Source organism: Mugil cephalus, chromosome 16, assembly GCF_022458985.1.
Source record: "Mugil cephalus isolate CIBA_MC_2020 chromosome 16, CIBA_Mcephalus_1.1, whole genome shotgun sequence".
NCBI lineage: Eukaryota > Metazoa > Chordata > Actinopteri > Mugiliformes > Mugilidae > Mugil > Mugil cephalus.
This window is the reverse complement of record NC_061785.1, coordinates 10604739-10618951: the sequence shown is the minus strand read 5'-3', so window position 1 is coordinate 10618951 and position 14213 is coordinate 10604739. Positions and strand designations below refer to the sequence as shown.

The following is a 14213-nucleotide window of genomic DNA, read 5'->3' as shown; positions in this document are numbered from 1 at the left end:
TCGATAGTGTTCCATATAGCTGTGCAAGCTGTATATAAACATGAAATTTAAAAATTGACAAAAATCTCTGCCTTTCAGAGATTGGTTCTTATGGGAGTAGACCAAAACTTTGCTCTGTTTTTGAGCTGCTCGCAGCCCTGGAGCTTCTACAATGACACAGTCTGACAGGCTATCCAGTGACAAAATCAGAATGTAACAGGCAGGTACATCAGCGTCATTGTGTAAAGTAGTGGATCAACGCAGCATTCCTGTTCACGTTGAAGCCGAGCCGAGCCAATAAAATCCCAGGTCGGTTGCTGGGTTGCTCGACCCGGGTCGAAAACCGTGTTTTTCGCCCAGTGTGAAAGGGGCTTGACAGACTGGTGGGAGCTTGAGGTTTAAATAGGAAAAGTCTGTGGGTAAAATCCATCAGAAACTTGCTTGACTTGTTTCTGTAATAACCAGAAACTGGTGCCACTAATTTCCTTTAACAGCTAAATACTTACCTAAGGAAGGGGACTGTGTGCCTACGCTATTTACCCTATGAATGGTGCTATAATGAAGCCATTACAGAAACAAGTCCAGCAAGTTTCTGATGGGTTTTACCCACAGACTTTTCCTATTTAAACCTCAACTTCCCACCAGTTTCTCAGAACTAAAGAAGCTACTCGGATGAAACGTCTTCAAGAAATTCTACAGGTCCAGTTGTCTGTCTTCTAACGCCTGCATTATTTCCCTTCTTTAGGAGATGGTCTTTTACCGTCAGAAAGAGCAAAGCTTTGATTTTCCAGATGAGTAGAACATGGTGACGGAGCATAGATTCTCAGTCTTGCTCTGTCAAGTTGAAATCTTGTGAGCCGCTGACATATATCCTGTAAGGAACTAGAATGATGTCCACTGTTTTCTTTGCGGTCGGCTGGAATGAAAACATGTCTCCTTCCTCTATCAGCCATGGGTCCGTTCCATGTTCCCTGCTTAATAGGCCATTGATCTGTGTGGCGGGACGTTGTGCTGCAATTACTGGTAACAAGAGAGCAATCTGCAAAGAGGAGTAAAGGCTTTCTGTGTCCCCTAAAAGAGACACAAAGATGTGTTTGCCATTGCTAAAAAGAAACAGTTGGGGAGAGAAAGAGGCAAAGCTGCATTTGTTTGTGTTACATCAAGTTCTTCCACAACCGCAGGAACAAAGTATTTCTAAATTGAAGGTTTGACATAGATTTGTCATACAGCGGGTGAACTTAATTGAACCGGAATAAAAGTGGTTTCATTGCCACCGAAGCGTTCAGCCTGGAGAAGAATAACATTAGAACGACAACATAAGAACAGCATCACTTACAGTCCTCGTCGGTGAAATTAGGTTCATGTCAGGCCAGGTCCAGGACTCTGTTGTTGTTGAGTAAAACACAAACTCTCCCGCTGCACCACAATCTTTACTTGTGTTTCACTGTACAAACATGTAATAGTACCTCCGCAAAATATTTGCAGCATGATGATTCAGACTTGAGACCTCTTGTTTTTCCGACCTCTTCGCCAACCCAGGCATTTTGATCCGGTAAACGAGCACCATGACTCTCCTGATATAAAATACCAGCACTTGTTAAATTTCCTTCCCTGTCTTGTCATACGGGATGACACTGGCTAATGAGGCGTCTAATATCTGCTACCTTTCAATTCTGCCTCTGCAGCCGGATCATGAGCTAGCATCCGAATCTCATAAAGACACATTGCTTCTGTTACGCTGCATGCTTTTGTGTCAGGTGTTGATAAAAGGTTGCCGTGCTGGTAAAAGTTAACTTGGGCGCTCAAGTGTCAGATGTCAGTTTGTCACTATTAAAAATGAATTATAGCCTACCACACTTTAGCCACTAGCGTGAGCACAGCTCTGCTTTTAATTGATTATGATCAACTGCCTTATATTATGTAGGTCTCCCTCATGCCTCCGAAACAGTTATGACTCATCAGAGAATGGACATGGGTCTTCTGGGGTCCTGTGGGTTGAGGGGAGGGGCCTCTATGGATCAGGCTTATTCCAGTGCATCTCACAGATACTTGATCAGTGGGATCTAGTGAACTTGGAGACCTTGTGCTGTTTTTCATGCTTTTTTGAGTTGTTCCTAAACCATTTTTCATGTGCGTGCCTGTGTTAAACTGCATGGGGGTGGCCGTAGCCATGAAATGTCCCAGAATGGTCGATGTTATTTAGTTCTCCTGTCGGTGGTTTTTATGTTGTGGCTGATCTGGGCACATGGATGTGTACAAGCGAGTCTGATTAAGGTTCTGATTTTGACGTTGCTTAACCAAACCATTTACATGCGACTAATTTAACGAGATTGCCTTTATTTTGTCGTCTTCAATAGCTGCTGCTGCTGCCATTGCTGTATCCTTATAAATAAAAAAAAGCCCGCAGTCAGGCGTAGTCTAATGTAGTCATTAGATATTTTAATGTCCTTGTTTACTAACCCATCAGATAAAACTTCGTCTGGTGACCGATAAGTTGTTACAAAAAATCCATTGCTGCATCTCATCGAGCCTTCCGCTCACAGCGCACCACGTTTTAAACACGTTTGCATGTGCATGCACTGTTTTCACACCTCACTGTGCGAGCTATGCTCATTGCCTCGTGCACGTCATCTTCAAGGCCCGTATTGATTTTCACGGCATTGATTTTACTAGGCGATACGGCTCATCGGGTATACAAGGTGAGAAGCTATTTTCGCTGGCTTTGTTGGTGTCGAACAGGTGAGTAATGGAGGTGTTAGCGGCACGATCTGTGGTTTTGTCTGCACATGCAAAGAATCAAATAAAGAAATGATGAATCTCTTTTATTTATTTATTTTTTAAATTTTTTACAACGCATCACCTCCGAGATGATGTGCTTTGATTGGACGACATTTTACGATTTTCCGGTGCAGCTATTGCTTTGACACGTCCCGCTGGACGTGGCTCAGGTCGGGTAGCGTGCCCCGAGAAATCCTCTGCAGATCACTCCTTTCCGCAATCAGTGTCAATCTCAGGCTGGCCCAGTTCTCACACAATCATGCCCCATGGCTTATTCTATCCGTGCATCGACCGGCTTGATCTTTCCACCAGCCAGCCGATCCCGCCTGCTGTGTGGCTACCACCGTGCAGTGTGTGAATCTGCGATGGGAGAGATAATACTTGAGTATTTGTTTGGGTTTTCTGGGCTGATGGGGAGCTGTGTGATTGAACCGCGGTGTGGGGCTTGCCAAAATATACAATCCTTTTGTGATAAAGGGGCCCTCGTGCCTCTCTGCCTAATGCTGTAATCTCAGATCTATCTGCACGCTGATAATCCATTGGCTCCGGCTAGTTTTTATACGAGTTGCTCACATTTTATTAATAGCGCAGTTAATTCTTCTGGGATTGAGTATAAATCATTTGTTCGGCACCTCCTCTGTTAGCCTGCCGTCGTGCTTTACAGCAGATCCATCTGCACTTAAACAGGATTATGAAACAATCCCCCGGTGACACTGACTGTGCTGTCCACTGACGCTGCCACCCGCCCTTTATTCACTGTGGTTAATTCTGCTTCCCTGCTCCCTTGGGCGTAATCGAGCCTCGTATCATTAGCCGCGTTTGGATCTATCCTGGTAAACGCCCACTGTTTTAATGCTAGTCCTGCTAGCTCGGTGAACCGAAGAGTCCAGCGAGCTCTTTGATCCATCACAGGACTGAATGCAGCAATGGCTTTAATGTAGAGGCTCACTGACTGTGTAGAAAAAAAAAAAAATATGGGGAGGCGGAAGAAGTGGAGCCTGGCAGCGCGGTCGCCCTTCACCACCATAAGGGGCCGCTTAGGCCACAGGAGTATAGGTGTTGAGGGTTTGTGTGTGAGCAGCCTTCTGGGGGTCCTCCGATCCCACACCTGGATGATTGGAGAGGAAGAGGTGGCGGTGCTGCTGCCTCACACCTCCTTCCAGCACCCCCGAGCTCACTCCCTGTCTTTCTCTTTCTGCTCCTCGTCCGCAGATGGTGGGAGCGAGGACTTGGCAGACCCGCGCTCGCCCAGTCTAGACCCTCACCTGAGCCACATCGGCCAAGGTAAGCACCTAAATAGCACTACTTTGCCTCGGAAGCATCGTGCTCTGCACCCATGAAATGTGGTTTAACACCAATCTGACCGCTCCAGCTCCAGCCGCTCCGCTGTGAAGCTGCTCAGAGTGTGAATGTGTATTCCGCGAGGGCTGAAAACAAGCTTGTGAGTTCTCTTCGCACCTTCACCTTCTCATTTCCTGCAATGCCTCTCCCTCTCTCTCTCTCTCTCTCGGCTCCTTCCAGACTCCATTTGTGCTCCATTAATGTTTTGCAGAAAGAACCCCGCGGAGACGTCGTTCGCCAGGGCTGTATTTTATTCGAATTTACAGCAGAAAAGTTTATGACTGCTGGAAATGAAGTTGTATTTACGGCGGGAGAATTTTACACTCTTGTAATTTTGTCTGTAAATCTGAGTTACTTCTAGTGGGAAATAGGCCGTATACGACAATGGATATTTATGAACAATGGGTATGTCGGAGGAAATGCTTTTGCCAGTGATTATTTTATGTCGCTCCCCCCCGTGCGTGATTTTTCGAAGCGAACACCTTGACGAGTAGGCGTTTGTGTTTATTTCGAGGCGTGGGGTGGCCCTTGCTCGCGTCTTTCATCGCAGTCTAAAATAAAACGCGGTGATTTCTCTGGATTTCGCCAAGCGAATCTTTGCCCAAAACCACGCCCTTCTTCCACGTCTAATATTTTTCATGTGCACCTAACTTGATATTTTACTAATTGGTTCTGCATAAAAAGTCCGACCGCATCATATCTCTTGACTTTTATGGGGCGTAATTGGTTGATAATAGTATAATTGTGTCTTCTGGTCAATACTGGAATGCATCAATGTTGAGTTGGATCTTGAATGCACATAATTGCTGCCAGAATAGCACGTTCTCTTTTTGGTATTCACACCAAAGTCTGCATGCATGTGGAGAATTTCCATGCTGGCTGTTGTTTTTGCTTTTGCTGTGACATTCCCCAGTGAATGGAAGGACTGACTCCAGCACGGAGCTGCAGAAATATGTGTGTGTGTGTGTTTCCACGTGTGCTCTGTACTTGAGATTTTGCGTTACAGCAGCCTATTCGCCCCCCTTCCTAACCATCATGCACGCTTCCTCTGGGGATAGCCAGGGACTGGTGTCTGATAATGGCTCTGTGCTATCTGCTATCTGATGCGATTGACCAGTTGGGCTTTACAGCACAGTCTGCGGGGAAACGGGACTCCTGAGCCAGAAACGATTCCACGAAATGGATGTTGTGTTTACAGACAGCTGGCTGTTTTTTTTTTTTGTTTTGTTTTTGTTTTGTTGCAGTGTCTGTGTGAAGTAAAAAAAAAAAATCCCTAAGTTGTCATAATTTGTGGTTTTTGAAGCAAGAGTGGAAAAGAGGCTGGATGAGTGATTGTGAGTGGCTGTTTACTCCCTGTCTGTAATTACTGCTCATTGTGAGAAGCTTTTTTTTTTTTTTTTTTTTTGTAAATAATATATCCTCTCGTGGTCATGATTATGCACTTTTTCTGGGACACATTACAGATGGTTCAGAAGCTCTTTAATGATATATAAAAACTGTGGTGTATTGAATTACCGTTGGGCTTACAGAGGTCAGACAGGCTGTAGTTTGTAGTCTGTGAATGTAAATGGCATGTGTTGCCTTCAGGGTGTCCTCTCTTCTGGGTCACACCAGTATTGTTACACTCAATACTGGCTGTTGCACTGATATCAGAATCCGGGCTGAGGTAATATCCCCTCTGTGAATGCGGTACAACTGCCAAAGCAGGTGAACAAATAGAAATTTAACACTATATCCAGCTAAGAAACCCTGCGAGTGCTAAATCAATCCGTCATTATATATGAAAAAATAGCCTTTTTAGGTTTTGTTCATCAGTTTATTGTTATTCGTCGAGCAGAAATGTTTAACATCTGTTGCATCCAGCTGCTTTGTTAAACTCTCATTGTAAGAAAGATATCTACCTTTGGGATCTTGGGAAACGACTGAACAGTCAGTAAACTAATCTAAAATCAATAGATATTAAATATATTAAATGAATGTTAGCATCCACAGTTAGCGTATCATTCTCATGTAACTGGAGTTCATCGATTGATCTATCAGTGACTCAACCGTTATTCTTATCAGCGCAACATCATCTGCAAAGAAAATCGCGCCCTCTCTCACAACGTTGTTTTTCCCCTCCCGTCCTGCAGGTGGCAGTATAGACAGTGACTGTGCCTTTGAAGGAGACTACGCCGTGCCCCCGCTCTCCATGACCGAGGGCATGCAGCACATTCGCATAATGGAGGGCGTGTCGCGCTCGTTGCCCTCCTCCCCGCTGCTCACCCACCAGACCATCAGTGTCAGGCTGCAGCCGGTGAAGAAGCTCACAGGTAAAAGGAGCATCCACTCTGCAGTGAAGCATTTGAATTGCAGCTGTCACTTTGTTAAAAGCCTTGCTTTTTTTTGGGTGAGGGGGGGACTGAGCCAACAGAGATGTGGGCTAAATCTGGTTCAGATTTGGCTTGTATGCACATCCTTGCCTGCGGCTGTCCTCCCCCATAGACCCATTGTACTAATACAGCCTCCTTTAACCCTTCACTGTATCTCTGTAGGCAGGGTGCTTAATCAGAGAGTTAAAACACATTTCGTGAGACACAGTGAAAAGCGGTGGAATGATGTCCCCCTCCCGATTCTCACTGATAAGCAGTAATCATTTACTTATCCACTAATTTTGAGTAGGAAGCATGGTCAAGCTCTGGCCCCGAGCAAAGGCTGCAATTTCCACTTCTTGTAATCACTAAAGTCCTACCTAATTGACAGTGTCAAGGACAGCTGATGGACTGTGTGCTGTGGTCGGCTCTGCCCTGCTTTATTGGCTTTTTATCTCCCACCGCTAATCATTTCCTTCCACACTCATCCCTGACATTCAGAGACTGTGGAAAATTACCTCCCTCTCTCCGTCTCCCCGTTTAGTGGATTATGAGCCCGTGTCATGTTGCCTCCGCTCTTATTACGGGGAAGCTGCGGTTTTGGTACACAAGGCAGTGTGGACATCCAGTGCTTTCAGCTGCGTTGGAATTCAAAAATGAAATGCACTGCAGCTCCGTCCAATATCCGTGCAGCCTCCACACAGCGGAGTGGGTGTCGAGGACTTTAGAGCCTGTTTTAGGAGTCGCCACTAGGGTGCACCAGCCTCTCAGCTACCTCGGATCATTAACCATTTCTGGCATGCCGGTGGGACCGGGGTTTTTACATCATACAGAATGATTTATAGTCTCTTTCAGGTCATCCAAGCTGTGGGTTTTAAATGGGGAACACACCTCATCATTTTCTCTCATTTTAACTGGGTGTGTCACATTGCTGCAGAGGGCTCTGTGGGGATGACTGAGGCTGGGTTTTTTTGGCTTAAGAATTAGATTTCAGACCAAGGCAATCATATCAGACCAAATCACAGTTTTTCTCTTTGCCTCCCTCTCTCACTGCTCGGGGAGCCGTCGCTGCACGTGCAACTCCTCCTTTTTTTTTTCTTTCTTTTTTTTTTTTGTGGTAGATTCGGCCTGAATTGATGGCCACGCATACGTCTGTGTGAATCAAAGGGAATCTGTGAGAACACAGATCTGTATAAATATGTGTGTTTGTTGTCTTTGCAGCCAAGAATAGCCTGATGTACAATGCTCTCTCGTTTATACTATTCTTATTCCGTGGCTGACGTAGGGAGAGGTCTCTCTGCGGTGTTGTCGCACATGTCATCACATTGTACCAGTCTAGTACCTCATGTTCTGAAGGACTGCTTTGTATTTTTTTTAGATTTTGAGTTAAAACTTAGGGATATTCTCCTTTTTTAATGTGCATTGTGCCTCAGTCGCTTAGGTGTTATATTCCAGCTTTGTGGGATTTCTTGCGCCTTTGTATGATTATAGTTGTGGTGAAAGATGTAACTTTTGGCAGGATTAGCCTGTCACCGTGTTAATCCTTGTAGATTTATGTCTCTGTCGCAGCATTGTAATGGATTGTCTGTTTGAATAATTAGGTGACTAAGTATGACTTTTTCGTAAACGTTCCCATTAAGGGCCATGTTTGTTTGTGTTGGGCAGTCGGTGAGTGTCTGCACGTCTATTTTGGAGGTGTGTCTGTGTTCTACACCAGTGACTAGTTGACATGGTCATACAGAAATAACATACTGTAGACCTACTGATCCACATGATTCACGTGAGCCTAGCACTGTATGACAGATTGTAGCTCTTACTAGCTTCTTAGCCTCCCTTTAGCTAGTAGCTCTTCTTTGCCTGGTAGTCAGACCAACTACCTCAGAGACAAAGTTTCAGTGGCTTTTATACATGTAATCTTATTGAACAAAAATGGCTCTGATTGGTTGTAGGACGGTCCAATTGGGTGTAGAGACTGATTGAGTTTGATTGAAACATTTGAAATCCAACTGGCGTGTTACCAGATTCATATTCTGATAAGAATTGTATCTGATTATGTAATGCTAGCTCTTCCTAGCTTCCGAGTTCATTCAAGCTTCATTTTCGAGGTTCAGATTCCAATGGGTGACGTCACGATAGGTTTGTCTACAGTATATACAGTCAATGGTCAGACCTAGCTCGTCAGGTTTCTTCTTCTTCTGAACAACAAATGCAAGCTACTGCTTATTTCCTCTCACACATGTGCTAATGGTGTGTTCCATTTACATTGAGTTCAGAAGTCGGCACTGAAAATTAAATCATACCTGATTTATTGGTGTTCTAGTTACAGAAGTTGGAAAATTAGATGGCCACATCCACGAAACCGCTAGCCTTGTCTGAATATGACTTGGTGTAAACTTGGTATGTTCAATATTTACATTTTCTGAGCGCAGCATCTACGTTTTAAGCGTTAAGTTTTTTTTTAAAGATTCTTGAGATTAACTAATATTGATATATTACATTGAACTAAATTTACAGTATTTAAGTTGTAAATTGGACAGCTATCAACTCATGAGTTTTAATTATTTACAGTGGTGACATCTACAATACCAAATGTTCAATATTCAAAAGTTTTAATTGTTTAATTTAAATGTAGAAAAAAATACACAATTAATCACCGTAACAGCATTTCAGCATATGTATGTCAAAAAATACTGTCTGTACGACTGATTCAATGCAGCAAAAACTAATCCGAAGTGCTTATAAATGGAATATTAAAGGAGCTTCTAATTACTGTTTACACACGGGGCGGCCTTCTTGGTAACTCAACTCGAGGGTAGTCAGGATTCTACGACTTTATGAGTAGAAAATCCGACGTCGGGGGCTGTTCCAGATGAAAATTACAACCCGCAACTTGGAAATTCCAACTTCTGAGCACCATAAACGTATGTTCTAGTGCGCCACCGGCTGTGCATGGGTTCAAGTGCAACTTTTTGGGTCAAACACAGAAATGCCTTTGTTGCCGGTAGTTCTTTGATGTCTTTGCCTTTGGCCTTGAGGATAATTCTTCGTCGGTGTGACTTTACAGCATTTACAGGAGCTAAAGCGCTCTTGCTCGAGTACCAAATGATAATACGCACAAAAGCCTTCAAGTGCTCAAAAACAAACAAAAAAAAGAAAAAAAAACTGCCTCTGCCCTCAAGTGGCGTCGAGCACCAGATTGTACTTGGGCTCATCCGCCCAGGCTTTCTCACCCTTTAATTAATTCAACTCCGTCCTGCTCAGCTTGACAGTACCGAGCCTGTGTGTGCGGCGCTGCAGTCACAGGCCAGAACCCCTCCAATGCCGGGGAAGGCAGAGGTGAGAGAAAAAGTGGTGGCGGAGGAGTGCATTAGAGAGCAAACAGCAGCAGGTCTGAAGGCAGCAGCACTTTGATCCCCCCCGGTGGCCACCACCAGCCGCAGCCTCTCTCTTCCCCCTCCTGTGTAGCGCCTGATTGGCCGTAGGGAGGCAGAGTGGTGATGTTGGTGGGGACTTGAGTTATTCAAGCTCAAGGCCCTGATAGAATGAAAACGCAGGGATAGCGTTGACCTTTTTAGAGAATCATTGAGTTTCTGATTTAATCCCCTCTGCGTGAAGACTCTCAAGGGGGCCTTTGGATGCTCGGAAGGGTCAACTTTTGAAACTGTTTCGTGCGGCCGCAGGAGACATACTTTATGACCACGGTGTTTAATGCCACTGTTTATGAACCCAAAAACATGTGTTTAACCATAATTTGTGTAATTTGTTCCGTCCCATGAAACTGCTCAGAAGTATTTCTGTATTGTTTCATTTAGGGCTTGGCGATATATCGAATTAATTGAATTCACTTGAGCTTGTGTTTTTGAACGATGTGAACAATGCCAAAACTGCAAAACTGAGGTTAGCGCTCCCAAATACTGGTCAGTTCTCTGTAGTCTCGAAGTCTCCTTTGAGTCTCGGCAACCACAACCATCCAGTTGAGAATATTTTGCAGAAGTCCCACAGGAAAAAAAAAAAAAAAAGAAATAGATTGTGGTGTAGTTGGCGCAGGCACCGTTCTACTTAACAGCAACAGACTGTTTCGTTTTACTGTCGAAGACTGTAAGTGATGCTGTTCATATGTTAGTGTCACTTTGTTATGGGTGAGGATTTAATAGCGGTGCACAGCTACATAAAAAGATACTGAGAGCATAATGGAGATCTTCGTAATTTACAAAGATGATTAACTTATTTTATGTAATATTTCCGTTTTGAATGTCTCTCCCATTGACTTATTTTTAAGTTCATTCATTCATACACAAGGGCTATACACAAGCAGTGCACAGTAAAATGAAATTTTATTAGCTATTCACATATTGGAAAAGCAAATAGAGCATAGGTCTTCAACAGGGGTCCGCGACCCCTAGGGGGTCCACGGAGGTACTGCAGGCCAGTCGCAAAATCTTTGGTTGATTAGAGCAGGGGTCTTCAGTGCTTTTCAAGCCAATTAAACTCCTCCTAGTGCTGTTTATAAATACATACCATTTTACCATCAATATTAAGGTATTTAAATAATATACAGGTTCAAATATTACGTAACAATTTGCGGCCCTGCTGCAGTACCTCCACGGACCCCTGTTGAAGACCTATGGATTATACATCATCATCTATATATATATATATATGACTTAATTTTCCCCCACATTTCCCCCCTCAAATACCCTACTGTTGCACATATTTGAAATAAAAAATCTAATATTTGAACCTGTGTATTATTTGAATAGGTTAATATAAAATGTAAAAGGGTATGCATTTATAAAGAGGAGTTTAATTGGTTTGATAAACACTGAAGACCCCTGCTTATTAAATTATCAATAAAAAATCTAATTTAAATCATTATTATTATTTTAAAGCAAACATTTTTTAGTATTTTTTTTTAAATAATCGACATTGAAACACTCATAAGTATTAATCTTTTCTTATTGTTCCTGTTTATTGATATTAAATGCAATAAAGGTTTAATAAAGAATTTTTTTTGAACCACTTCAAATTGAGAATATAACAAAAAAATAGCAAGATTTTACGATTTAAACACATTGTTGAGCCTTTATTACATCATAAGTTAGTAGTAAGCACGTCAAATAAGTCATGAAAGTAAACTCACATAGTAAATTACAGCACTGGCAGGACTTTCATCCTTCTGCACGTTTCGCAGATTCAACAATTGTCCTCACGACGTCTATTTTTAGCCCGCTCTCGTCTAAGGATACGAGTGGCTGATTGCTCGTTCTCACGGTGCCGTTGCGGTGGCCGGCCGTTATGAGCGCCGCTCGCTGATTGCTTATTTGTTCCTTAATACCCACCTCGCTCAAGTGTCAGGCTCACCAGAGACGTCACCCCGGCTGATTGATTGGCCGGCGCTCCACTCCGAAACAGTTAAAGGGAATTATTTCAACATCTCTCCCCAGATTACACTGCTTTCCCCTAATTAATGGCTGCAATCAATACAATTACCGACTCCCCGTGGATTCCCACCGAAAGGTAGAAAATTGCATTTGGCCCCAAAACCTGAGGGAAAAAAAAAAAGTCTTGATTTAATTACACCCCAATTTTTCTCCCACTCTTGCCACAATTATCATGGTAATATGAGTATATCTAAAATCTATTGTCTGTCTGGTGCTTAGAGTAATGGAGTAATGTTTGAGCAAGTGGCAATGTAGTGCACTAAGCTTGCCTCTAAATGATGTAGGCCCGTGAAATACTCGCCCCGTAGTGTTGGACGGTCGGGATTAACAAGGTGCAGTGTGTAGAACTGCTTAGTCAGGTGTTGCAGCTCTCGGCGTGGGCGGCTTTAAAGAATCCACATTAAAACAGTCCGGCTAAATTAGCCATTCGTGATGAATGAGCGCCGGGTTCTCCCGGTCATTGTTTGTTATGTGGTTTTTATAAAAGGAGATGACAGGTTCACTTGTTGGGCTTTTTTCTGGCACAGGTTTCATTTTGCCTAGTCAGTTATACTCAAGCAAATTAATTCGAGGGGACGGCACAAAAGGCTGCCAGTGATCTAGATTAACGCTGATGTATGACACCGGAGCATCATTAGAATTATAGCGTAACTGCCCAAGTCATTTTTTTTTTACTTAGAGTTACAATACCAATAAAAATAACATTGTGCTTGCTAAATATTGTTTTTTTTTTCTTCAGATATGACTTGAGATGCTATTAGGCTAACGATATAGAAATAGAAAGACCTAAAGAGACCATATAGAGGCATCGTTGCACCTTAAGGCTTCAGGTTTGCTTTAAGAATTTAAGCTTTAAGAAGACTTCCTATCTAGGTTAAAATAAGCTGCCTTTCTTTTACTTTTTGACTGTTCCGCCTGTAGTCTTGATAATGCAAATGTGTGCAAAAATACTGCACACAACTGTCACGCTTTTCATCAATGACTAAAACAGTACCAGAGTAAGATTTTAGAAAGTCACACTTTCAGGCAGCATCTCACTGCAACAAGAGCCCCAATGAAAAGTGGCGTCCTAGAGTCCCGGGCGAAGGTGGTGGATCGGGACAGGACCCACCTGAGACGTCCCGGACAGCCAGGACGAAAGGCAGAGTGACAAATTTACAAGAGTGAATTCTGACTGATCGACTCAGAGAAAGCAGGGGAGGAAAAAAAAAGATTTTCGCACTAGTGTGGGGATGTTGAAATTGAAGTGAATGAACTGACTTTGACAGCATGGGAAACAGGGAGTGATGAAGGGAATGGAGCAGCAACAAACACCCCCCAAAAAACTTTCGCCTAAGCTTTGTTAGTTTAAATAAAGTTATTGCCTCTGAAATGCAAAAGCAAAAGGTGTCAGCCAGGCGGTTTGACTTTACCTTCGGCTACAAGACATTGTGATGAAGATTAACAATTCAAGAAAGTACTTCGTCAGATTAATTGATAAGGAAATAGTTTCAGCTAAAATGATCAACAATTCATATTGAATGAATTAGAATGATATTGTTTCAGGCCTGGAGTCCATGTTTCTATACAGAGCAAATTGTGCTTTGAGTCAGGATGTTACCTGCAATACACCGTGCTCTTATCCGTTTTAAGATACCCTGTCTCGGCATATTTTTGAAACAAAGAGTGACACATTGGACAGCCTCATATTTTATGCGGCGTCTCCTGTGAATTATTTTTTTATTTTTATTTTTTTCTGAAACGAACGCTGACATTTGAGACGTCTCAGCCTCCGCGCGTCTTTACCAGGCGTCGCACCCCCAGTAAATCGCTCCTCAGTTATTGTCATTATTTCAGCCACCGACCCGCCAAGTCATTCGCTGAGCTGCAAGAAAATGTGACATTTTCGGTTCTGTTGTCACAGGTGAAAAATAAAGAGTGAAGGTTAAGTGCAGGAAGGAGTAATTGAAATGTAAGTGCGACGGGCCTCGGAAGAAACAGATGGATTAAGTGCTGTGGCTTTACTTTTTTTTTTTATATATATATGATATTTTAGTCATCAGCCCAAATAGTCTGGATGTTTTACCATTAAGTGCAAGCATCAGTTCTTTTACAGTATGCGTGTCAGGATGTCACTTAAAAGTTATTTGAGGGAGTTAATGTGTTTCTGTATCTGCCATTTGTTGCACATTGAGTTCTGCTTTTTGGTGGATTTCTCTGTTCTATTCTAATAGTAAAATGAGGATGGAAAGAAAGAGGGTTGAGAGATGGAAAGGCTAGTGTTAAAGTAGCGGACGAAGTTTACCTCAGCTGAGAATAAACCCTGGAAATGTGGTGGCCTGGC

General features: G+C 43.0%; 1 protein-coding gene across 1 annotated transcript in view; it reads left to right on the top strand.

Annotated features, from left to right (window-relative positions):
* Nucleotides 1-14213, top strand: part of tanc2b (tetratricopeptide repeat, ankyrin repeat and coiled-coil containing 2b) — a 143537-nt gene that overhangs the window by 68972 nt on the left and 60352 nt on the right. Inside the window, 2 exon segments of the mRNA XM_047608809.1 lie at nucleotides 3970-4041; nucleotides 6231-6410. Coding sequence (XP_047464765.1) covers nucleotides 3970-4041; nucleotides 6231-6410 — 252 coding nt within the window.